Source organism: Ciona robusta, chromosome 9 (genome assembly GCF_009617815.1).
Source record: "Ciona robusta chromosome 9, ASM961781v2".
Lineage (NCBI taxonomy): Eukaryota > Metazoa > Chordata > Ascidiacea > Phlebobranchia > Cionidae > Ciona > Ciona robusta.
In genome coordinates, this window is record NC_143243.1 from 1,198,717 (window position 1) to 1,223,878 (window position 25,162).

General features: G+C 36.1%; 1 protein-coding gene across 1 annotated transcript; it reads right to left on the minus strand.

Moving 5' to 3' along the window:
• Positions 1–210: 210 nt before the first annotated feature.
• Positions 211–24,516, minus strand: LOC149730612 (uncharacterized). The gene is made up of 44 exons (XM_089885578.1): positions 24,192–24,516; positions 23,753–23,874; positions 23,066–23,190; positions 22,699–22,829; positions 22,141–22,282; positions 21,649–21,835; positions 21,162–21,355; positions 20,780–20,884; positions 20,195–20,305; positions 19,840–19,915; positions 19,450–19,625; positions 19,068–19,196; positions 18,629–18,782; positions 18,023–18,246; positions 16,146–16,279; positions 15,761–15,914; positions 15,285–15,498; positions 14,755–14,843; positions 14,241–14,372; positions 13,864–13,970; positions 13,389–13,530; positions 11,081–11,191; positions 10,555–10,671; positions 10,250–10,436; positions 9,615–9,760; positions 8,994–9,241; positions 8,433–8,625; positions 7,915–8,121; positions 7,548–7,694; positions 7,063–7,185; positions 6,666–6,809; positions 6,252–6,343; positions 5,798–5,996; positions 5,326–5,472; positions 4,899–5,027; positions 4,221–4,322; positions 3,745–3,933; positions 3,273–3,442; positions 2,799–3,000; positions 2,317–2,480; positions 1,828–2,023; positions 1,330–1,464; positions 1,034–1,129; positions 211–557 (listed from the first exon to the last, which is right to left on the minus strand). Exons 1-44 carry the CDS (start codon positions 24,362–24,364, stop codon positions 444–446), a joined length of 6,579 nt encoding a protein of 2,192 aa, XP_089741704.1. The 5' UTR covers positions 24,365–24,516; the 3' UTR covers positions 211–443.
• Between the last annotated feature and the right edge of the window lie 646 nt (positions 24,517–25,162).

The window sequence follows — 25,162 nt, forward strand, 5'->3', positions numbered from 1 at the left end:
TCACAATGGGGAATATTAATCGGACGAGCTGTTTCGTTTCTTATCTCTAACATGTGAGCGTTTGCAGGTAATCAAAACTCTATGCACTCAAATTCCAGTAGACGTCATAACTGTTAAGCATGACGTCATGAATAATGTTAATTACGTCATACCTAGTGCTGATGACGTCAAAATTGGCGTTTGATGACTTGATATACCATAAAACACAGATAAAAATATATTTCCGTTTATGCAAAACACACGGCAACAGTAACATTACGTCACAAAAGTAACTATCACGTCATGAAGAAGAACAATGGAACAATGGATTACTGCATCGACTTTATGACGCACAGTGCAATTCTAGAAAAAGTGGATAAAAATTTAAAAATTGTAAAACATGAGTGCAGGTCCTTCTATTGGACGGATTGAAGGGAGGTAAACAATGAGCATTGTTACGTCACTTAAGGGACAATGTTTTCTCGTTCTTCTTCAATTGTTGATGAAATCCTGGAATCGTCAAAATTGAGCTCACGGCCTCTAGAGTGCGATAGAGAGTCCATTGACGTGTTGCTCACCTAGTGATTTAAAGTAAACAGTTATTACAAATCATTTTATTTCAACTTTAAAATTGGCTTAACAGCATGGTTATAGCAGTTGAAATACCCCTGTCATATTCTAAAAGTAAGTTTGTTTTTATTGTATTAAAATTCTAATTAAAATTAAACATTAAAAAAACTAGACACCATTGGGATTTCAAAATTGGTTCAACTCCAACTTAAAATAAAGTGTTTTTTACACCAATTTACATAATGACCAAAGTACAAATCATAAAAAACAATCTGTGAACCCCCACTTACAAGTTCATCAAGATTACTAGATTGACTGTTAAACTTAGAGAGGTGGAACCATGCAATATTATCATGCTCTTACCAGTTTATCAACTTTAAATAAATTGTTTTTTTACCGATAGATTATGTAGATTGGCTGTAAAACTTTATATCATAATGGGGCGTGATCCCGGTGAATCCAAGTATTATTATCATCCACTTACCAGTTCATCAAGATTATCAACTTTCCTCCTCAAGGATCGGAGCTTTCCCTCCGATTGTATTTTACGAGCATTCCATTGTTCTCTGTGTCTTGACATCTGTGACATCATAAACACATTATGACATCTTTAAGATAACTCATGTAATCTCATTATTACATTTGTGTTCTGTTTCATATATCTCATTTTTGAAAATTTTTATTGTGGACTGACAATTTATACAACCCATCAATCAGGTTTGGGGCTATTTTTGGTTAAGTGTCCCTCGTTTTTTAAAATTGTTTTAATGAAAATCTCACCTGGGTTCGGATTTGGTTTGCTATCTCTTCCTGCTTGGCTTGTAACTCGCTCTGTAGCGCCCTCATTGAGTCATGTGACGGTGATGATGTCACATGGGGAATCCCCGACCTGGGGGGTGACCTGCCCCGTTGGATCTGTGAAAGAAAATTGAATTTTTGATTAATTGTAAAAGCTGGGCCTGGTGCAATGACTGGGGAAGGATACTGGGTTTAATGCTTGGTACTGAAGGGTGTATTCATATGTACCCTTGGACAAAACAGTGACGAACATGCTGCAACCCAGCGGTCACTAATGTCATATGTGCCAACGTTTCCCCAATTGAACAAAACCCATCATAAAACTTCAAACGTTTAAAACAAAGTACATTAAAAACACAGTATTGAAAACCTCTTTCAAAGTAACTACAAATCACACTAGAGCAAATCTATTTAAAGTATATTTAAAACACAGTAGATCAAACCTCTTTCAAAGTATATTTAAAACACAGTAGAGCAAACCTCTTTTAAAGTATGTAACTTCCTCCCCGCTGTTTCTTTCTCTTTATACAACATCTTCATCTCCGCAACCGCATCTGAGTGAGATTCATTAAGAAGATCAACTCCCTCGGATACTCGGGTGTCAACCTCCGTTCTGATTCGACGAGCCATCCTCTCCATCTCCATCGTGTGACGGGCTCGCTCCTCCGTCAGAAAACTAAATTTAGAAAAGAAATTTAGGTGAAAATAAAATTTGATTGAATTAAAAAATATTTTCGATTTAATTGCACGTCTAAAAAATTTGATTTAGCAACATAAAGTATTGGGGTGACGGGTTCAAATCCCTGTTGCCCAGGAGTGTTATGACGCAGGATCTTACCCATATACAATAGAAGAAATAACTTAGTTTAAGTTAATAACCAACCATGCCATTAAACCTATACAAAAAAACAACTTTCCAAAATTCTAAACAATTATTTCGTTAAACCCATAAAACATAGAAAAACATACTTGACTTCTTTCTTCGCTTGTATAAAGTCTGCTCTCAAATGGTTAAGTTCCCTCGAAAGACGAGCTGCACGTTCGCAATGATCTTGCGCTGTTCGTTCCAACATAGATATCTCATCACGATCTTTTTGCTTCTGCTGCTCCATTTCTTCTTTTAATTCAAGGGTCTGGGAAATTATGGTTAGATTAAAATTAAACCTTTGTAGATACACAAGAATTTTCTGGTCAGATTCTTCACAATGTTTACATTAACTTCCAACATACCTGAAGATGGTTTGTTCAAACCGAAACAATTGAAAATGAAGAAAAATATGTCATATACATAGGCTGTTATGTTTGTATGAATCATTAGAATCTAATTATTAGCTTAACAGTACAGTCTCTGAGGTGTATAAAATAGAACAACCATGTTGTATAATTAATGTAGTTGTTGCCATACATGGATAAATTCTTTCATTCAGTATTTCGAAAACTTTTCCACTCACCCGTTGTTGTATTCGCTTCATGTCGTGCTCGTTTTCAACTTTTGTTGCTCGTAATTCTCCATCGGTGCTTGCTAGCGCCCCCTTGAGGTCCGAACATTCACGGCGACAGCGAGTGACCTCGAGGTCACGGTCAGCGACCATTGATTCTAATTGGTCGATTCTTGATTCCGTTTCTTCGAACTTAGATTCAACTCTTCCAAGTCTGAAGAGAAAAAAATGAAATAAGAATTTAAAAAAATCAATAAACCTAAAAAAGAGTTGCAGTGTAAGATAAAAACTGGCAGAAGCTTTTCAGGCTAATAAATCAATCTTGTCCTAAATCTCAGGTCTTATGGTGTGCAATGCTGAAGGACCTCATCCACATGGAATAAAATAGATATTATTACTTAAAGGAAATATTTAGTCAAATTATGAATAGTACGAACAAAAACTTTGAAAAACAAATATTAAAGTGTAAATAATCTATGTACCGACCTTTCCATATCCCTCATTGTTGCGTCACGTTTGATGACAATCGCTTCCAGTTCGTCTCGATTCTCCGTTAGCTCCGTATTTAACCGCTGGATGTCGCTGTTGAGCTCAGCAACCACTCTCGACAAACGATCTTCTTCTCGCTCGATCTCGCGCGATAATCGCTGCAGTTGCTGTGATGTCATAAACATGTGATGTCATAAACAATATTGTTACTTGAAACAAAACATCGTATTTCTCGTGCCCTGTAAGATCTCACCATTATAAGACAGAACAGACTACCTTGGATAATTGTATTCAAAATCTTTTGTTCTGTTTTATAGGTGATGACCTACAGGGAGGGAGCATGACATTGGATGTAGGCCAGAATTGACCATTTATCCCTTAAAACATTGCAGACAAATTAGTTGCAGCTTGCAAACAAATATAAAATTTTAATCAAAAGAAATATTACCATTGTTTAACAAACAATCACCTTCTCTTTCTCTTGCTCCTCCTCCCTCCTTGCTCTTGCCTCTTCTTCTTCTCTTTCATTTTCTTCCTTTCTCCTCTTTATTTCTCTATTTATGACATCACACTGTTGGTTCCTGGCACGTAGTTCTTCGTTAATCTTTGCTGCCTCCAGTGACGCATCATCACGATGTTTGCACACAGATCTTAAATCCTGGGGAGCAAAAATGTAACATTAAAAAAAAACAATTAAAAAATATGTAGTATCCACCGATTAAATCAACCAATAATGAAGCATTTTACCCAGAACATTTCTTGACTACCACGAAAGTGCAAAATTGCTGTATTATATGAACATTATAAGTTCTTAAACATCATAAGTTCTTAGACACCCACTCCTTTGAAGATAAAAACTGCACTCCAACCAATAGGTAAAGCCAATGTAACAGTATGAGTCTTGATTTATACCACTTATGGTGACTCTGTACATTCCCAACTTACTTGCTCAAGTATCTGTAGTTGTTCCTGGGTGTCGGTTAACTCTGTTTTGAAAGTTGAAACATCAGATTTTAAATCCTTTGCCAATCCTCTCATAGATGCAATCTGTTGGAGTGACAACAAAAGGTATATTTATATCTATTATGTTGTATGGAGACTACTAATTAAATTCTTTTGAATAAGAGACTTGCTATTTTTAGTGAAATTAATGAATGAATGAATGAATGTAACTTACTTTATCCTCGCGTGGCCGGAAAACGACAGTCGTTATCACACGGGTTTAACACCTCGTGCCAGCTTACGAGTTACCAAGTATGTTACTTTTTAGGTAATTATTTTTGGGGGATTTTTTTGGGGGATTTTATGTATTTCTGATAATTTAGACAACCCATTAGCCACTGGGTTGGAGCAATTGCCGTCAAGTGTCTTGCCCAAGGACACATACGCCCACAATGGTAGCAGCATCAAGCCTTGAACCCATTACCTCTGGGTTACAGGCAGGCGTGCTAACCACTATACCACGGCGCCAGCCAAATATATATCTCGTATAGTACTCTATTTGTTAAACTTGATTCTATTGTTATTTTAAAGCACTTGATACTTAAATACTGCAATTAATTCTTATCAAAGTTTAAAATATTCTAGTACGAGCAATCCAAAATACATTATTATGCAACAAACCTCTTTGTTCAGTTGATTCTTCTGTTGGTTTGATTCAAAAACTTCTTTTCTAACTTTGCTGAGTTCCTGCTCAAGTTGGTCCAGTGTTGCCCCAGATTTATCGATTCCACTTCGTATCTCCATTAAGGACTGAGTTAAAAATAAATTGGTCAACACTGAAACTTAAAATAGGTAAAAGAATGGAATTTTAGACTTTTGGTTTTGGTGGGAAAACCAAATTGGTGGAAGATTTACTTTCGTGCGGGCAATCCTGAGTGAAACTTGGAAGAGCTTTATTGGAATTTATGTAATGATAACTTTTTCTACTCTATAGAAAAAATAGTTACTTAAAGTTAGAAAAAAATAATTTAATTTATACAGTACATTTTTTAAAATATTAAAATTTAAAATAATACTACATCATAATATGAACTATGACATCACAAACCTTTTTTCCAGATTGTATTTTATCATCAAGGTTGACCGCACATGACGTCAACATATCTTTCTCCTTGACCAATGAGGTGACGGTATCTTCTAACGTTGATCGCTCCATTGTTAAACAATCTACATCACTTCGAAGCTTTTCAACATTCTGTTGGATAATTAGCACAAATTTAATTTATTAAAACTAGTCAGCTCCATTAAGGTAAGTAACATTTAAAGCATATATAACAATTTCGTTTTTACCAACTAAATACTACAGGTTGTAGGCACCTTATTATACCCTATTAGGAATGTTACATGTCCCCAAATAACCAGCTACTGCATATACCAGGGAGCCCATAAAAGCATCTTTATACCATAAACACAGTGATAATCAACTTTATATTTACCAAAAGGTTCCTCCAGTTCAATCATATTATTTCATCTATATAGAAAGACTATATAAACAAAACAAGATATACACAACCACCCACCTGTTTGATACGAGCGAGGTCGACTTCCTTCCTCTGAGCATCCGAAGTCATTCGTTCCAACTCTGCTTTCTCCTCCAACAATCTACGCTGAGCTTCAGCAAGTTCCGATGACTTTGTGTCGTGTTGTCTTCGCAAACTCTCCAACTCTTGGTGTTCCAAACCCAACATTTCAAGCACGTGTTTCAACTCAGTTTTCTGCCTGTATTACAAAACATTGTTTGTTTTTTATTAAAAATTGCCTTTATAGGAGGCTATCAAATTCTGCTTTTTAATTTTTGACTTGGTTTTTCTATTCCGAAAAAATGTAAGGGTTCATTATGCCGACATTCGGTCAGATAAGAAATAATGTCGCTCCAATAAAACTTATAAAATTTGTGTTTTTAAGCACTGCACTTCAAAAATCTATAACAGAAGTCATGCAGACCAGAGCTGTCTCATTACCCCCTGTACTTACTTGTTTACTTCCGATATTTTGTTCTGTAGTTCTTCAGAAGCTTTGTCGCTCATTTCACGAATTTCTGAAACTTCTTCTCGTTTTCGAATCACCTGAATTACAAGAACAAGTTAGCATGAGTGACAAGAGAGCACAGCTCTAATAAATGGCCATGTACTGCACAATTTTATATTAAAAACAGAGACAATTATTATAAAGTTCTATTCTATATGGGTCTGGTTCTACAAGACACTTCAGGAACCTGGCAGCCAGAATTTGCCCATATATTATATTTCAGAATAGCAAGTACCAAGAATTACTTACAGTATGTTTTACATGGCTTTAGTTCTCTGGCAAGGCATGCCATAGAACCTGGAGCTGGGATTTATCCAATTATCCCAACATTGTATCTACATTCTATTGGGCAGAACTTACCTGTGCATCAAGTTCATTCCTGGATGAAGTTAGATCATCCACCTCGTGTCTCAGGTGTTTGATTTGTTTCTGCTTCTCTTGCACATCTGCTTTGCCTTCTTTCAACACAGTGGATAGCTCGTTCTGATGTTGTTCTATGTTTTCCTGGAGTAAAATGTGGATTGAAATGACTGAGGTGTTAGGCAGCGCTTGCTTACGGCACCACACAGATATTAAGCACAATTTAATGCAAACTTTGGCGACCCAATATAGAAAACTACATTTAACATAGTTATTTTACTACATTTAAAATAGTTATTTTGTTCTTTGCTACTATATTCCAGGATATAAATAAAATTGAAGTTGTGTTATGCTGTATGTTTTGAGACCAAGTATAACAACTAAAGCGACTCCTCACCTGTAGAAGTTGTAACTCAGTATTCTTCTTCCCCATCAATCGATCCAATGATTCCAATTCATCCCTTTGATTGACAGCTTGGTCCTTTAACTTATTTAGCTCCTCTCGCCTCTCTGCTAACACCTGGTGGGGGATAAGTATGAAGGATTAGTGATGAACAAAATCTATATTCGGGATTATGCAGTAAATCTATCCAGGTTTAACCCCCTTAAAAACTGAACAAAGAATAAAAAAAGGTTTGAAACAATGCATTCTAAGTTTCTCTTTCTAAATTCACCTTAATCATATAAATAAAACTCCGTTGTTAGCTACTATAAAAAAGTGGCTTGTAATGGGGTTCCATTCTTTAAAGCAACCAAACCAAAGTAAAATTCAATCAAAGCAGAGTAAATCATTTAAATCCGACAAAAAGAAGGCAACCTTTCAAATAGGTTAACCCCTAAAAGTCATAAGCAATCAAACCAGTATAACCCCCCACAACCCACCTTTTCACTTTCCCTTAACGCCCCTAATCTCTCGGCTTCTTTCTCCTCAGCGAGGATAAGTTCCGATTGAAGTCGCTCAAGATTCCCCGTCATGTGACCTGTCTTCTGTTCCAATGCTGTGTATTCTGCTTCTTTGTTCGTTACAAGCTGTATAAGATGTTTGTGGATTATTATAAGATATTTATGGGTATTATAAAATGCTTGTAGTATATTATAAGATGTTTATGGTCATTACAAGAACAGTTAGGCATATTCTGGCAGAATGTAAACATAATACGCGTTTCAAACTAAAGCCAGGTTTGGCCCTCTTCCTTATCTACTGTCCCCACAATCCTATACACCCGATAAGCCCCACTTATACACTCACCCTTGCAAGTTGTCTACACTGATCATCCAACTTGATCTTCCTCCCCTCTGCCTCCTTCACTTGCTCCTGCAACATCCGGAGTTCCGATCGAGCTCGTACCAACTTTGCCCCCGTTTCGCTTGCTTGTCTCTCCAACTCTTCAGCGTCCTGTTCCGCCTCAGTGAGGGCAGTTTTTGTGATGTCATAGCGCTTAGTCATCGCCTCACACTAAAGTTACAACTCAGCATTATAAAAGACAGAAACCAATGATAATAAAACTTTACTTTGTGATTTATATTACTGCTGGATAAGATAGATAACATTAGCATGTAATATCCCATATATCCTAATCGAGTTTTTAACAATGAATAACTATGGGATCATAAGACCAAATGAAAACCATCTTACCCAAACCTACTCTATATCACTTGACCCCAATCATTCACAAGATACCCATAACTTTACACCGTTGATCTTAAACCCACAATCCTCCTAACCCTCTCCCCACCAACCCATATAACCTCCCACCTCCCTCTCACCTTCTCTTCAGCTTTCTCTGCCTCCTCCCTGGACTCACGGAGCAAAACATCGGCCTCCCTCAACTCCCCTCTCCTCTTCCCCAACATCCGCTCCAAGGAAGACAACTCCTCATGCATCTCATCTTGCTGGAGGAGAGCTTGTTCAGTCCGGAGTTCACCAAGAAGATCTTCAACTCTGCCTTCAAGTTGATGCCTGGAGGGAATAATGAAATTATATTTATTGATATTTTGTATTTGATTGACAAGTTTCGCATTTTAATGACAGTTTATGGTATTTGATTGACAGATTACACAGAAGATCTAATAACAGTTTTTGACATATGACTGGCAGTAATCGTGTTTAAGTGCCAGTTAATGCATTTGGCCACTCGTACAGCCATCTCACATAATAGTAACATCTATATTGGGCATACATGTCTATTTTGGACTGCTAAAACATATAACACCACATAAGCAGCTATAACTACATATTACACTCAAGCCTACTATACCGACCTATTAAACCACAAAATACCCCACCAGAACCCAACCACACATTAACCACCACCCAACAACACTTACTTTCGATCAAGTTTCTTAGCAAGTGTGTCTTTCAGGTCGGCCAACTCCTTAGCCACCTCCACTCTCTCCTTAGACATCCTCTCCTCATCCTTCCTCATCTTTTCAATCATCTCTTCATGATTCTTCATCACTTCTTTCATATGATGCAGCCTTGCCCCGCCTTCTTCCAACGGACCAATCAGATTGTGGAGTTCCTCAAGTTCCGCTTGATCACTTTTTCTCTTTTCTCTACATTTTTCTAGAGCTTCCTATGTTGTGATGTAACAATGTTAAGGTTTATAAAAGCACAAAACAGTGGGCCACCAGGTTATGGGTTTAAGGCTCGATACCCCTAACATCGCTGGAGTAATAGAGTGTATGTTCGTAGACAAAGTATTTACCCAGTTGTTCCTATAATATCACATGCATAGCAACTCATAAGTGGGCACAAAAAGTAGGAAACAGAACTCCCTGTTATAACGATTGTCGTTGCTCTGCCACTCGAGGATAAAGAAGTCACATTTATCAACACAATCATTAATTCACCAATAGTTACTGTATGTTAGGTCCTTGAACAACCACCCACAGTTGAATAAGTAACATTTATTCAAAGTTATCACCATTTCCAAACATTCCACATACTTGTAACTCGGCAACTTCATCTTCCAGATGATGGTGTTCTGGTACGTTACAGAATAAACCTTCAAACGGAGCAAGTATGTAACTCCCATCCTCCTGTAGCGCGATCATACCTGGGGTTCCTGGTTGAAGATCAGCGGTTCCAACATCTGGAAGATTAAGGTAACAGTGATGGTCAGTGATTGGGAACCAAATTAAAAAAGATAAAAATTATGGGTGTTCCAACAAAAAATTTTAATACAGGACAAAATGTGTGCATAAGTTGTTTGTAATCAATACTATCAAATTAACTATTGATAAGTTGGTGCAAAAATCGTGTAAATGTACAAAAAAAATATAAAACAAATCTTAACCTCCATGCGAAACATTTAAAAAAAAACTGAGTATTATTCGCAAAATTGTCCGAAATAGAAAGCCCAACATTTACAATCTCTTGACAAAAATGATTCATATAGTCAAGGTAAAACCAAAGTAGCTTGTGTCACATTTTTTCTAAGGTGTCTTTTTTTAAATTTTGTATGTGGTGGGACATAAGATACATTTGAGCAATGTTTGAGCAAAACTCAAAAATGTAAAATAAGCTGCTTAGGTTTTACTCCGACGCTATATTCATATATTATATTTCTATTATTACTTACTTTGTACAAAAGTCCCTTGAGGTGGGGGAGGTGGGGGTGGACCAGGGTACACTGGGGGTCTCATGGATTGGGTAGGGGGTTGGTTTGGGGTAAATATCCATTGTCCCGGCCACAAACCCCTGATGTGTTGGTTGTTTGAAGCCAAAGCTCTGCGTAAAGCATCTATCTCGGCAAGTAAACTATCAACCTGGAAAATATATTGTAATTGGTAAAAACATCACTTTATTTAAAAACCTTTTCCATAACTGATTTTCTTACACAAAAAAATAGTGTATACTTCAAAATAAATAAATAAAACTTTTCACCTCATCTTGGTTTTCATCTTTAATCGACCTCAAAGCTTTCTTCAGTCGTTCCACTTCACGTTGGCGTGACGATAAGGTTTCACGGAGTTTCTTCATTGTGCCGCGACCTCTGCCACCCTGTAGGTGCCACAAAAAAGTTATAAGAAACATAATAAATACACAACAAAAAAATGGTAAACACAAGAAATATAATCAAAACATATGTATGTATTTAACGAGCATTGCTCTAACACATTGATCAGTAAATGGGTAATAGCACCCTGGGTTATAAGGTAATGGGACCCTGGCCCAAATCTCAGGGTCCCATAGCATGCCCTGCTTGGAACGCACCCATACAACGTAATTGTTTCCAAAAAGAAAAAGTAATTGTTTCCAAAAAGAAAAGAAAAAGTAATTTTTCCCAAAAAGAAAAGAAAAAGTAATTTTTCCCAAAAAGAAAAGAAAAAGTAATTATTCCCAAATTTCCAAAGAGTAAGTATTATAAAAAAGGTAAGTAACCCAAATTCTTCCCACACTATAAATCTACCTCATCCCCCTCATGAGCACGCAGCAGCTCTTGAAGAGCAGCAATCTCCTCCTCTGCTCTTGCAAGCTCCCTGTGAGCTCTTCCTGGAACATCACCTCTGGAACGCTCATCCTGTGGCAACACTGAAATTATTTAACTGGAAACACTGAAGTTTTGACAGAATCGAAAATTTATCTGGGAACACTGAAGTTACTATATAGTCAAATGTATGGGGAAACACTGTAGATGTTACTTACAGAGTTAAACTTTCTAGGAAAATACTAAAGTTCCAAAAGAATCAAATTTATTTGAAACACTAATGTTTTTAAATCTTAAAATATATTTATTAACACTGATAGTTACAAAACAAACTTGGAAACATTAAAGTTTAGTATCTTGCAACACTGGCATCGCTTTAGATCAAACCGCGTTTATTTAGATCAATTCTTGAACATTTACGATCTCTCTATGACGACATAAACGTCTGATCCAAAGACCGCGAAAGCGTTTGATTGTTCGGTAAGAATAGCATGTTATTTTAATCGCTATATCGTCGCGCGCGTAACAACGCGTATATAATTCGTGAAAGGGGATAGTAGAATGAACGTCGCTGTTTTTATACGCTGATAACGCATTACTCCTATTCGATTTTCCGAACACGCTAACCAAGATCGTACCAAATGACACAAAAAAAGGAAATTAACCGCAAAACGACAATCGTTAAAACTTAATATGTAACACTACCAATTTTCCTACGAGATACTGTAAAACAGCCACAAAGATGTTAACCATAATGCGCTTATGCATAGGGTGTTGTAACAAACGTCGTTTAATGTTCAGTCCCGTATATCCGTTGTTTTAAATAATGTAATCTTCGTTATTGAGATCGAAGGAATATAAAAGTCGGCAACGACGGTTGCTATAACATAGGTGTTTTATGAATGAATGAATGTAACTTACTTTATCCTCGTGTGGCCGGAAAACGACAGTCGATATCAGACGGGTTTAACACCTCGTGCCAGCTTACGAGTTGCCATGTATGTTACTCTGAGGGTTACGTATACGTATGGCGCTCGAAAATTGTCAACGTTTTGGTATTATTTATTAGAAGTTCTATATGTTAGCCTCCTCTGTCCATACGACGTACGCTACAACGCTTAAACAATGTATAGTAGTGTGGGGGAATATGGGACACCTTTTCAATCTATTTACTCGTCCCATTTGGTAGTAAACAGAGAAGATTCAAAGAAATATAAAACCGTATCCCTACGACTTCCATAGACCATTGTTAATTGTTTAGAACACGATCAGGATATTTGGATAGTTTGTGCTAAATATGTCCCATCTTCCCCCACCCTACTATATCTCTGCTTAAACCAACAAATAGAATAAGAAACACAAAATACACAAACCTTAAACCGGATATGCGGGAGGTTTCTTTTATATGATGATCTTGAACAAGCTGACACACCTGAACTGTACGAGAACTCTGACATGTCTTTTTTTCAAAACAACTAAACTCCAAAACTGTTCCCACTTTATAGGCGTCGCTTGTCGCTTATTATTACGTCACAATTGGAAACAATTAGAACCGCGGTACGTGAACTTCGCGCGCCATTGTTTAAAACTTCTTTCATAAAAATCCTGGACCGAATAATAACAGAGCGCGCTATAGGAGCGTCGGTGGGTGAAGGAAAAAAGCTAAACAATAGTATGAGTGGCACTTGTTACTACTGTACGGGCGGACCTCCAATATAGTTATTGATTAACATTTTAAACGGCAGAATTTAAACTGTAACGATTTGTAAACAGATACAAGCACCAAACGTTGTCTGCTATAATTGTTAACCAGTAAGTTGCGTAAACGCTTGAACGACTGTGGATTTGCCGCTATGTTCGTTCACTCGTGAGTTTTATCTAAGTGTTATAACGATTGTCGTTTCGCCGTGATCGAACAGAAAATATAATTGCCAAGACTATATTTTATTTTAAACCAGTATCGTAAAAACGGACTAACATCCCAGGTCCCTGGTAATACCTTCATCCATATAGAATAGTTTCATAAAGAACGTTCATATAAGCATGTATTATATAGTAGGTTGGGAAAGATGGGACACCTTTAGTACATAATATCCAAATATCCTAAAAGTGTTTTGAACAATTAACGACGTTCCATTGGGGGTTGTGAGGATACAGTTTTATAATTCTTTGAATGTTCTTTGTTTACTACCAAATGAGACTAGAAAGTAGGACGAAAAGGTTTCCCATCTTCCCCACCCTATTATATTACACTAACTAAACACACCGTACCATACCAATCACATCTTACCATCTTATGTAGTTTATCATGAAGGGTGTCAACCAATGCTTGTTTTTCATTCAGTTCTTGATCAGCCTCGTTTTCCTTCTCACGTAATTTACGTTTTGTTTCGTTTAATTCACGTTCCATGTCTCGCAGTGTGGCTTGTAACCTTGATAAGAATAATGATAATGAGTTACAAGTTACAACACGGGGGGCTCTCACATATTAATCTATGAATTGTGTTAAGAGTTTATAAACGTTATACGTTTAGTATTTTTCAATCAACAAACAAACAAATCAGAATTTTTAAATAAAAAGCCGAAAAGGTCCACTGCCGTATGAGCTATATAGGGTAGAGGTTTTGCAGATTTCAACAAAGAGGTATGTCTGAAAAAGTTAAAACCTTATGATATAAATGGAAAATCGACACACATTTAAAAAAAAAGAAACTGAAAAACAGGATATAAGTTTGGCAAACAATTGTTCAATGATTACCCCCCACCTTGCATCTCTTAACCTTGCTCTCTCCTCCCTTGCTCTTACATCCTCCTCCAGTTTCTCTCTTTCTTTATGAGCAACTGCTCTCATCAACGCTACATCATCTTCAGCCTGTGTGGAGGAAAAAGGGAAAGTTGAAAAAACAAATAATAAACAGATATGTCACGTTTTTTTTATCAACTCAAAATTTGCAGGACATTCCTAGGCTGTTACAATTTTGGACTGGTAGAAACTTTGTAAATTTTTTTATAACATGTTTAGTAGAAAATCACAATCCAAAAAATTAAAAAATTCTATTACCAAGAATACAAATGAACCAATAACGACATTACAATAAATCAATAATGACATCACAATAAACCAAAAATGACATCATAATACCTCGATTAATTTTTCTTTCATTTTCTTCATTTCATCATCGAGTCTCTTCAGCGCCCTCTCATGGGCATGGTTCTCAGCTCCAATCTTCGCTGCCGTGGCTGCTTCCATTGTTTCACGATACTCTTGTTGTGCCTGTGATGTCATAATCAATATTGAGATTCAATAATGAAGTCCAGAGAACTACGTTTTACTCTCCATAAGTCTGTATTCTATTTTAGTCCTTGTGGGTGAAGTCCCACGGTGTGGCCCTTACCCTTATGTTTAATCTATAATTACAAGTGGGATTATTGCATTCTATATATATATAAGTTGGTACAGCGAGGCACGCCATGGAACCTGAGACTTAGGCTGGAGTTGGCCAAACACCCATGATCCTACAACCCATTAGTGACCTGGAGTTGGAGCTTCGACCATGGAATGTCTTGCCCAAGAATACAAATGCCGATCAATATAAGTATCGACTATCGAGTCTGGAACACAGTATTGTTCCCCAAGCTGTCCCCATTACCATCACCTGCATTAGTTTCTTCTTAAGGTTAGACATATGCTGCTCAAGTGAATTTAACTTCTTTTCAGCTTCAGCTTTACCCTGGTTGCCTTTGTCTGTTGAAGACAAAAAAATTCAATACAAACATGACCTTACGTATATATGTTATGATTTTTATCTCAAATGTTTCGGTTTAAAATTGAAAATCAAACAGTGAAACAAACTGGCATTTCTTAGCTCTTGCATTAGGCTATTTTAATTAAAAGTAACATATTTACAATTCTACGCAACAGTCAGGAAAAAAGGCTCATTTTTTTGAGATTTACATTTTGTACTTCTATACTACGTGGGTGAGATTTTTTGTCAAGGAACTGGGATTTAGGGTAAAAATGGGCCAAATATTTTAGAGTTCTGTATTTAATCAACGTTTAAATATATTTAGTTATAATGTTGGCCAGTGTTGTCAGTTTTTCTGACCTATCCCAAGTGTTGTCAGATTTATTTCTCATATTCACCAGTGTTGCCAGATATTATGGGACCAGTGTTGCCATACTCACCAACTCGATCAAATATAGCCTCGTTCAGTGTTGCCAGAGCATTTCCGACAGGATCTTTGTCAAATTTCACAGCTGAGCGATCACCACGCTTTAGTGCTTCCTGCATTCCATTTAATCGCTCAAGCACGTCATCGGGTTGAAGTAACGAACCAATCGTATCGTTGAATTCGGAGTTTCGTGCTTCAAGCTCTTTCGCCAAATTCTGGTTTTTGTTCTGACAAAAAAATTGAAATTTATTGAAACATGTCCTTTTAGTGAAGCATGCAAAAATTATTAAGGAGCAAGACACTTTACAGTCAAAGCTGCTTCTATTCTATGGTTATGTTACAGATGTTACGGAAGCCACTGGTTGAGACGCCAGAGTAAACTACTTCCCCATGCAATGGCATTTTATTTTGTTGATTTTTTATATAGACGTATATCTTAGTCTTTATTTAAAAAATGGTAAGATATAATAACATGATATGCACGCTTACCTTCATCCTACTAAGCTCCTTCTTCACAGCTCTCGCCTCCTCCTCACGATCCCCAACTTTATTTTGGAGGCGAGCAATCTCTTCCATCTGCTTCCCAAGCTTCTCCCGACCCTCCTTGCCCCGATGCTCCGAATCCTGCATCGCTCCATGGAGTCTGGATGATGAAACATGTAAAATATGTTGTAAACTAAAGACTGGACAGAGACAAGGCAGGGCATTGCAAATTTTAAAAACTGATAGAAAAATCTGCAAAAACCAATGTTTTTCTATTTTTTTCTGTTGAAAAAAATTGTTTGGGCCAGAATTTGCTTGTTTTTGTGCTAAAAAATAGTTTTGGTATATATATATGATGCCTGGACCTGGCAACATTAGCGAATTAACTTACTCTTGGATTCTGCTCTCTGCTGCCTCCAGCTGTCGTTGTAAATCTCCTTCATGAACGGAAAGTTCATTAGCCTCCCTCTGGAGGGCGCTGTTCTGTTTGTTCATGTCCGACATTGATTTGTTCAAAGCATCAAGCTGGGACCAAACATGGGGTAAGGGCTGGGTAACTAATATTAAACATACTTTAGGGATTATTTAACAGATTAACAAAAATAGAGCATCTTATTACCTCATTGTTATTTATAATTTTTTGCTTTATGACAAACTATTTAGTTTATTATACGTATATATAGTCATTAAAGATTGTTATTTTAAATGTTTTTCAATAAATTTTTGAAAGATTTCTTAACAGATTTAGGAAAAATATTGCAACAAACGTACTACATTTGATAAATTTGTGATGATTTCAATAGTTTCTACTGTGAGAATAAGTTTAATCTGTGCAGTAATTAACAAGTGTAATTATTGCTGCAATTAATTCTAAATATGAGCATATAAATATTATGGTGATTGATTATTAAATGAACTTGTAACCCCTTTATCTAAAATGAACTTTATGCATACAGTAAATAATCAATATAACATAGATTGCTGATGAATATGCACTTCAGTATATCCATCATGTAATCTGGCCACCCATACCCATATACACTATGTTTACATACATACATACTTGCTCTCAACTTTGTTTTGGCTGTTTTAAAAATATAATTATCGCCTAAAAAGAAATATATCCTATATAGGTAAGGTCCTTCAGCAAAATATGCAAATTAACTTGGTATATAGCAGAATCAAAATTGTGAATAATTTTGGGTTTGAATAATTGGTTTATAGGTGCCGAATTACTATTGTGCTTTGTACAGTTTAAAATGTTGTAGGATATAAAGTGATTATGGGGCTATATAGGCTAGTTTGCACTCAAAGGTATGCGACTTTTTGCTATAGAACGTTAATAGGCTTAATAGGGAAGTAACAGTTTGCATGTATCTGCTTATAGTTAGCTCAATGCAAGAAAAGGAACTTTTTAGGAATTTGTAGCTAGGTGATACTGTCATTTGAAGTATTTATCTAAATTCATAATGTTTTTAAAAAATGGCCACTACAGGCATTAAAGTGAGTGCAAATCTCATTTTGAATTATAAAAGTTAAAAGTTATTTAGCGGAACAGTTTTTTAAGGTTTTTATTAACAGCCATGCTTTCTCTACAGTGCTGTAGCTAAGGCCAAGTGAGTTACTGTAAGTCTGGTTGCTTTCTCCACTTGCAAGGGGGAAGCTATCCCTTCCCTTATAGCAGTTGTTATATCAGAGGGGACAGGGTCTTGCCCTCTCTCGCCAAGTATTGATTCATTTAGATCTTGTGTGGCTTGTAGCAAGTCGTTTAGCTCACCAAGTACTGATATCTTGGGGGTTTGAAGGAAGTTTTATTGTATTGTGTGGGTAATGTACATTGGATATAATGTTGAAGCACTTGACGTGTTTCGTGGAGTAAATTATATAATATTTAAAATATGTGTATAGTGCAAGCAGTTATACATAGTTGTGTTGTATATAAAATTAAGCCTGAAAACAAACTTTACTGCTTCTTATTAACTAGGAAAAAACTCAAGAAAAGTAAACTAAAAATACTTAAACCTAAAAACAAAATAGGGTTAAAACATACTATTACTAAGGTATTGATTAAAACTCTAAAAATGTCTTTATCACAAATAAATGTCAGAAGATCTCTTTCCGACTAACACTATGCCTGGGAGCAACAACAATATATATATAAATATAAAACTATAAAATTAGGTTAGGTTTTAGAACCATTCAGTGGTAAATATGGAAAATATTTTACTGGCATAATAAGTGCGAATGACAATAAGATATTGAAGCTACCTGTGCTTGTAGTTGACCATAGTCATCCACATCTGCAGCTAAGATGGACTTCTCTTGTTCAAGCGCAGCAAGTCGTCGCACAAGTCGTTCCTTGTCGCGCAAAAGGTCGTCGAACTCGTTACGTTGCGCGTCAGCTTTTCGTCGGACATTGATGAGATAATCTTGCAAGCCTCCAACTATATCTTCAAGTTCTTGTCGTAATGCATCATCAGATGTTGCTGTGCCTGATATGTTAAAGTGTGAAATAATTTCCTTAGACATGTGACGTGGTTTGTTAGAGCACAATTTCATATTTTAATTTTTATATTAATTTTGGTACTGTAGTAACATATACAATAAGAGAAAACTTCAATTATATTCAGGTAAGATAAGGTAACAGTTTGAATGAGTTACCATGAGTATGAGCAATTTAGACAGTCCATAAGGAACCACCAGTTGAAATAATTATGTTTTGTGCGTATTCTCCAATTTTTTGTAAAATAAAATAGCTTTAACGTTGTATCACAAATTTGCTTACCCAACCAAAGTGAGACTTAACCTTTATTTTCCCTTACCACGCTGCTGGCTACCAGTTGTATAAGTTTCAATAAACCAACCCCCACTCACCGCCTTCTAAATGTTCCTCCAGTTGTTTAATAGCTTCCGTGTCGATTGCGATGTTTTTCAACAACCGATCTAAATGTGCTTCGTTTGATTTGATTTGTTGGGTAAGCTCCTTGATTTGTTGCTCCTTGGATTTCATGTCAGACTTGGCTTGGCTCTGTATAGTGATGCAAGGGCAATGTTGAAGTTATATTTTGGCTACTTTGGGCATATTTGTTGATGGTGTATGCTTTATTGTTGTTCTTGTGGTTATGATGTATATAGTTGGCCAAATTACAATGTGTGTGAAAGTAGCATGATTAAAAGTAGTAACACAAACTTTCACAGTTTTCATCAGGAAAACCATTGTTATCTAAAAAACAACTAACTTAAAAACCGCCAATTATTGAAACACAAAAGGACTAGGAGTAAAATAAATTAGTTTCCTTCTAAAATAACTCACAAATTCAGGGGCGTTTGGATCCAGATGTTTAAGGTTCGCTCGTATTCGGTCGTATTCCAACTTTGACCTTTGAACTTCTGCGCGACCCCTACTCAACAAATCCTCCATCTTTTCAGCTTCATCTTTTATCTTTATGGATGAAAAAGAATAAGTTAAATGTCTTGTTATCTTTAAATGTAGAAATTAAATAAATACTATATACGTGCCTTTAACAAGTGTATAATAGCTAAAGTTAAAAAACAAATAATTCATTAAAATCCGTGTTTAGATTAAAATTTATTTTGATTTGTCACTTCTGCTACCGGGCATAATGGAATAAAAACGTTTAGAAATGTTGGAATAAAATAATGTAATTTTTACCATAGAACCAAATATACCTCACCTCATTTATTTTCTTAATCTTTGCAGCTAATCTTTGTCGAATTTTCATTTTTTCCGCTTCAGATAATTTTCGTGCATTTGTGTCATGCTCGAGTCGATGCAGTTCCTGTGTTGCCGTGACAACCTGGTTCTGCGTCTCACGGAGTTCGCGTTGTAAACTCGCCAACCTCTCCGCAGCTGTGTTTATGTATAATCAGTTTAACACCAGAGTGCATACTCGCATTAATATATTTTGCTGTGTACAGTTACTCGAACAAAAGGGGTAATGGGGCAACTCTGGCCTAGAACCATGGCATGCCCTACTGAGAACCTCACCCATGTAGAATAAATGAACAGACAGTTTACTTTAAAACATGAAATAAAAAATAAAACAGTCGTAACAGCCATTCACCTTCGTTCAGTTGTCTCTGCTTTTCAGCGATCTGTCCATCAAGTTTTCGACGGTTCTCATCGTTTAATGGTTTAATCTGAAAACACAATTCATATGCATGGTTTTGGTGTATAGCTGGCAGTTCATACAACCCATTCTTCATTAGTGACCACTGGGTTTGTAGTAATAAGAATAATCTGGGTCAAAAACACATACCACCACATTGGTAGCAACAAGAACATTAAACTGCTATCTTTTAGTTACTTGAGTAACTGAAGTAATGGACCAACTCATGCCCAAATCCCATTTCCCCCGATGTTCCGAACAAAGCCATCGCCCACATAGAACACACAATGTTCATAATGACATCACAAACCTGATGCATGGAAGGTTGCATCTCACTCTCTAGCGCCATCTCATTTCGTTTGTAACGAGACTTCCCGATATAGGGACTGTCCCCTTCTCCATCACTTTCACCTATTGGCATCTGGAGAAGAAAAGAATAAATATATATATATATGTATATATGTATGTTAAAAAATAAACATGTGAAAATATATATGTATATATATATATATATATTGCCTGAACTAAACAAATCTAGATAGGAAATCAACAAATTCATAAACCGAGATAATCGAAACAGCAATTATACTTGAAAATCAGGGTCAAAGGCATGTAACAGAGAAAAACTTTATTTATAATTGTGTAATATTTACTTTGAGAATACGTGGTTAGAACACATGAATTGTACACTAGATACACTTTCACAAATACTTACTGTAATGATTCTTATAAAAACGAAATTTTATTTAATTTTGATTGGTACTACCAAGCCCTATTATACATGGATGAGTTCCTACAGCATGACACGCCATGGGACCTGAGATTTAAGCTAAAGTTACCCATCACCCTGACACCCATGGTGCTACAACCTTTAGTTACCAAACCACACACTTACACTCAGTGGTTCGAACTTTGCATCAAGTTTAATAAAAGCAAGCTCCTGTTCAAGTTGGTACTGCTTGGCTTGGGCTTTCTGTAATTCTTTTGCTTTCTTCTTTAGCTGTAAATCAAATGTTTATATTCTTAATGATTATACAGTATATTATAATTGATCATTAAATAGGTGACAAACCATAAATGTAGGGGGGGGAATGGATAATTAAACACAATGTAACCTATTGGCACACATAGGAAAAGGTAACCATGCATTCATAACAAAGATTATTATACCAATGTATACTTAATATTGCGATGCAGAAAACTACCAGCCCAGGTTTGGCGCATCTGCCCCGTACAACAAATAGAATCCTTCCGTCTTATATTACAACAAGCCTCACTAAATCATCTTTCGAGTCGAGTTCCCTTTCCAACTCTTCCCTACTCTCCTTCCCCCTGTTCTCGCGATCATGTGACTCCCGTTCCCTAGCAACGAGGATCTCTATCTCCTCTAGTGACTGGTTGTGACCTTCTTGGCTTTGTTCCAACTTATACATGGTGTCATTGAGGTCCTTCGACAACCTGTCAAGTTCCTCTGTGAAAAAAACGAGACATGGTCACTTTAGGCTCACTTAACATGATAATGTGTTACTAGAAGACTATGCTGTACTCTTATGGCGCAGTAAAACACCCATTTGTAATGTGTTGTCTCATATATAATGCTGTTAAAAAAACAGGTCACCACAGTCTCACTTAACATAGTGATGCATTAATGTCACTTTTAAGATAGACACACTGGTTGCTTATTTCCATTGTTGCTAAAACCCTTGACATACCAAAAAACATAAGAAAATTTTAGGTAAATATAAATACCACATTATATACTACCTTGTGAAAATCGCGACGAAGCTTCGTTTCTTTCCGAAGATGAAATGTTTTTCCCATCAAGTTGGTCTAGTGACCTCAAGTGAAAGATAATATAGTGTCTATGGTGGGGAATCCCGCAGAGGTCGTTGCCAGCAATCGTGAAAATGTGAAGATCGTGCAAAGTACGCAAACGTGTTACATCGCTTAACTGGACAGAAATATTATTTATTAAAAAATAAAATATTTAAAAACGTATAGAAGTTTTGATATGATGTCTTATTGCAGCTATACATGGTTATTTCATGCACATCATGCTTATTGTTTATTTATAATAAAGCGCACCAAGCATGTTAATGCCATATACATGCCTGCACTTACAAGTTACCAGTAATGAAACTTGTTCATAACCAATCTTTTTAACAACCTTTCTATAATTAAAAAAAATGAACTTAGTTTTAAGCCTTATACTAAAGAGATATTTTTCATTAATACGTCAAAAATTTAAAATCTTACCGATTCAATTTTATTCTCAGCCAATCGTATAGTTCGTAACGCTCGTAGTTTCTTAGGAAGCCATGTTGGAATCCTCTCTATATAATTTGACTCAATGTTGAGGACTTGTAGATGGACCAATGTCTCAATGCCTTCAAGTTTACTGTGGGGGAAACATTATATTAAATTTCATTCACCTAAGGAAATCAGACACATGTTTGCAAAAGTTAAATATTAAAAATAATAAGACATCTGTTTATTAGCGCAGTGGTTCAAAAATGTACCCATGTACAAAAAAACATAAGTAAAGCATAAACAAGCTGGTAATTCCCGTTTGATTAGAGTCTCAATTATAATATGCTGTACTCAATCAAGTGCTACAAAATAACAGACTTACAAAAATCAAACCCAACAAACAGTGTACTTTAAAATTTATGTATCCAACTTAGCCTAAATCATCAGATATTAGTCTCATTCAAACAGTATCCTGTAGTTTTTCGGTATTATAATGTTTTAAAGCTCCATACAACATAGTTAAGACAGTAATTATAAAATAGAAAACCACACAATATTTAATACCTTATCTTATTGTGTGAGAGATTTAAATGTCGTAGTCTTGTCAAGTGGTCGAGCTTCTCCATACGTTGAATTACATTTCCACCAAGGTTCAATAAATTCAAGTTTTTTAATCCTTCAAGATTCTCAATGTACTGGGGAAACAAATATAAACAAGTTAAGATTATACATAGTTTTCAATGGTAGGCTATATTCCATTATCCTATGAAGTCTTTCTAAATGGCAGTGAAAAATTGAAATAAACGTTTTATATACCAACCGAAAAAAAAGCTCCTTTGCATTATGTGTGATAATAAAATTACCAGATTTGTTTCGATGCCCTATACATACAGGTTGTTTTATCAGGGTAAAAGTGGCAACACTATCTTACCCGGACTCTTTTTTCACCAGTCAATGTGAAATTAAGTTGCTGTATATGTTCAAGAACATCTTCCTTTGCCAACCTTTTGATCAAGTCTTGTGTTATGTATCGGACCAAGTTTCTACCAGAGCCACCTGAAATATTACAAAGTTTGTATGTATTTAAAATCGGTGGCATGCACATTCTTGACTTTACATGGTTTACATGTATTTTAAATTGTTGTACAGTTGACAGGTATTTTAAATCAGTGGTTTACTAGTATGCACACTATGGATTGCAAGCTAGAATAATGTGCCAACTTAATCTACATCATAGGTACCTTGGCTTTTACTCTGCAGGACTACACCCATATAGAATAGAATTACAAGCTAACTTTTGAAACCAGAACTCCTTAGATACGATTACAAATTGATTTGGTATATCACGCATAATTAATAGTTGGTATACTTATTTTTGTGCTAAGGAGTAAGCTAATAAACCCTATGCCCCCCCCCCCCAAAAAAAGATGGGTTTAATAATTACAACACAAATATAAGGCTAGTAATTTATAAAGAGATTTAATATATATAATTAACCCGAATCCATCAGTTGTGTATTATGCTATAACCTACCAACGAGTAAGCTGGTAAACCCTATATACCCATTAAAAAAAGTGGGATTGGTATAAGGCTAGCAATAGTGGCTTAATTAATCAACCTGAATCCATCAGTTGTGTATTACGAGGTGGACGGATGGGACTTAGATTTTCTAAACTTTTAGCTGAATATGTTGGGCTAACAGCTCCACCTCTTGTTGGGGACATGCTTGAGGATCGGGATCTAGGATGAAAGAATAAAATGTTAAATACAAAGCTATATATATATATATAGTGGTTAGTCTGCCTTTAGCTCAAAGGTTGGGGATTCAAGGCTCAATGCTACCAATGTGGGTGAAACATTTATTAGACCAATGTTTTGTCTGCCATCAGAAAAGATGTTAGTTATATTAACAGACTAACAGTTACGTTTTTACCAGAAGAGCAATTTCAAATACATATGTATATATATATTACATATTTACATTGTTCCTGATAGTAACACCAACACAATAAAGGGTAAATATACATATATAGGCTCATAGCATATTAAGCTAAAACCTTTGAGGTGTAGATGCCCTGCTGCTACGACTTGTAACAGCAGCAGGAACACGAGTAGGTGACGGTATCCTGGATGAGGGGACCGACGTGCTTCTTGGCGTCGCCGACTTCCTCTGGGCCGTGCTAAACGAGTCGTCTGTGCTTCCACCTCTCGTGTGCTTGCTTCGTTTCATTGTTATGATCTCTATGGCTTGGTTGAGGTATTCTTAATACAACTGCTGTGCTTATGTATTGTGATTTATAAAATGAAAAGTGTCTTCTTATAATAAATATTCATTTTTAACAATAAACATCAAAACATGGAACTGCAACAAATATATAAAATGGCACATTTTAAAAATTAATTTTTGCTGTTATTTAAATGCACATAAATACATAATACCTTTAAAAATTAATCTGACCATAAACACAACAAGGTGTACAGAGAGCCATCCTAACACATAAGTTTATCTCTTAATCTGTGCCCTTGTAACCGCTATCCGTTTTCAAAAGTTTAATAGTGGGACGGCTGAATGACGTTGTTTACAAAACTAACCGCTCAAAAGGCTTGTTACAGCTAGCAACATTCCAACAATGTTACTTAAATCATTTGAAACCGGCGCGATCGCGTTGTCTTTATTTACCGTTACGCTCCGTTGAAGAACATAGCGTAGCCGTTTGTTGTCATGCCGCTACGTTAACCTGTGAACCTTACGTTAAAACGTCTGCGCTGCGTAAAAACTTACGTCATCTTTAGCACGTCTCATAAACGATTTACGCTGTGTTTGATTTGCGTCAAATCTGAAAACAGCTGGCCTAAAAGTACCTAATAAGCTACAACAGCGACCGGAAATACGCTCCCATTTTAACAGTAATAATAAAGCTTCGTATGTACCGACGAGTAAATATTTTATAGCGAATAACTCTGCCTATTAAAGAGCAAAATGTCACTCAAGATTGAAAAAAGAATTCGGCAACACCCGATACATTAC

What these genes read in the sequence shown, in the direction of transcription:
- LOC149730612 (XM_089885578.1), bottom strand. Translation starts at nt 24,364, where the DNA reads ATGAAACGAAGCAAGCACACGAGAGGTGGAAGCACAGACGACTCGTTT. An exon ending in CTCTCACACAATAAGATAAG is followed by an intron (nt 22,283 to 22,698) that starts GTATTAAATATT and finishes TTTCCCCCACAG; the next exon opens with TAAACTTGAAGGCATTGAGA. An exon ending in ATGGTCAACTACAAGCACAG is followed by an intron (nt 16,280 to 18,022) that starts GTAGCTTCAATA and finishes GTTTGGTCCCAG; the next exon opens with CTTGATGCTTTGAACAAATC.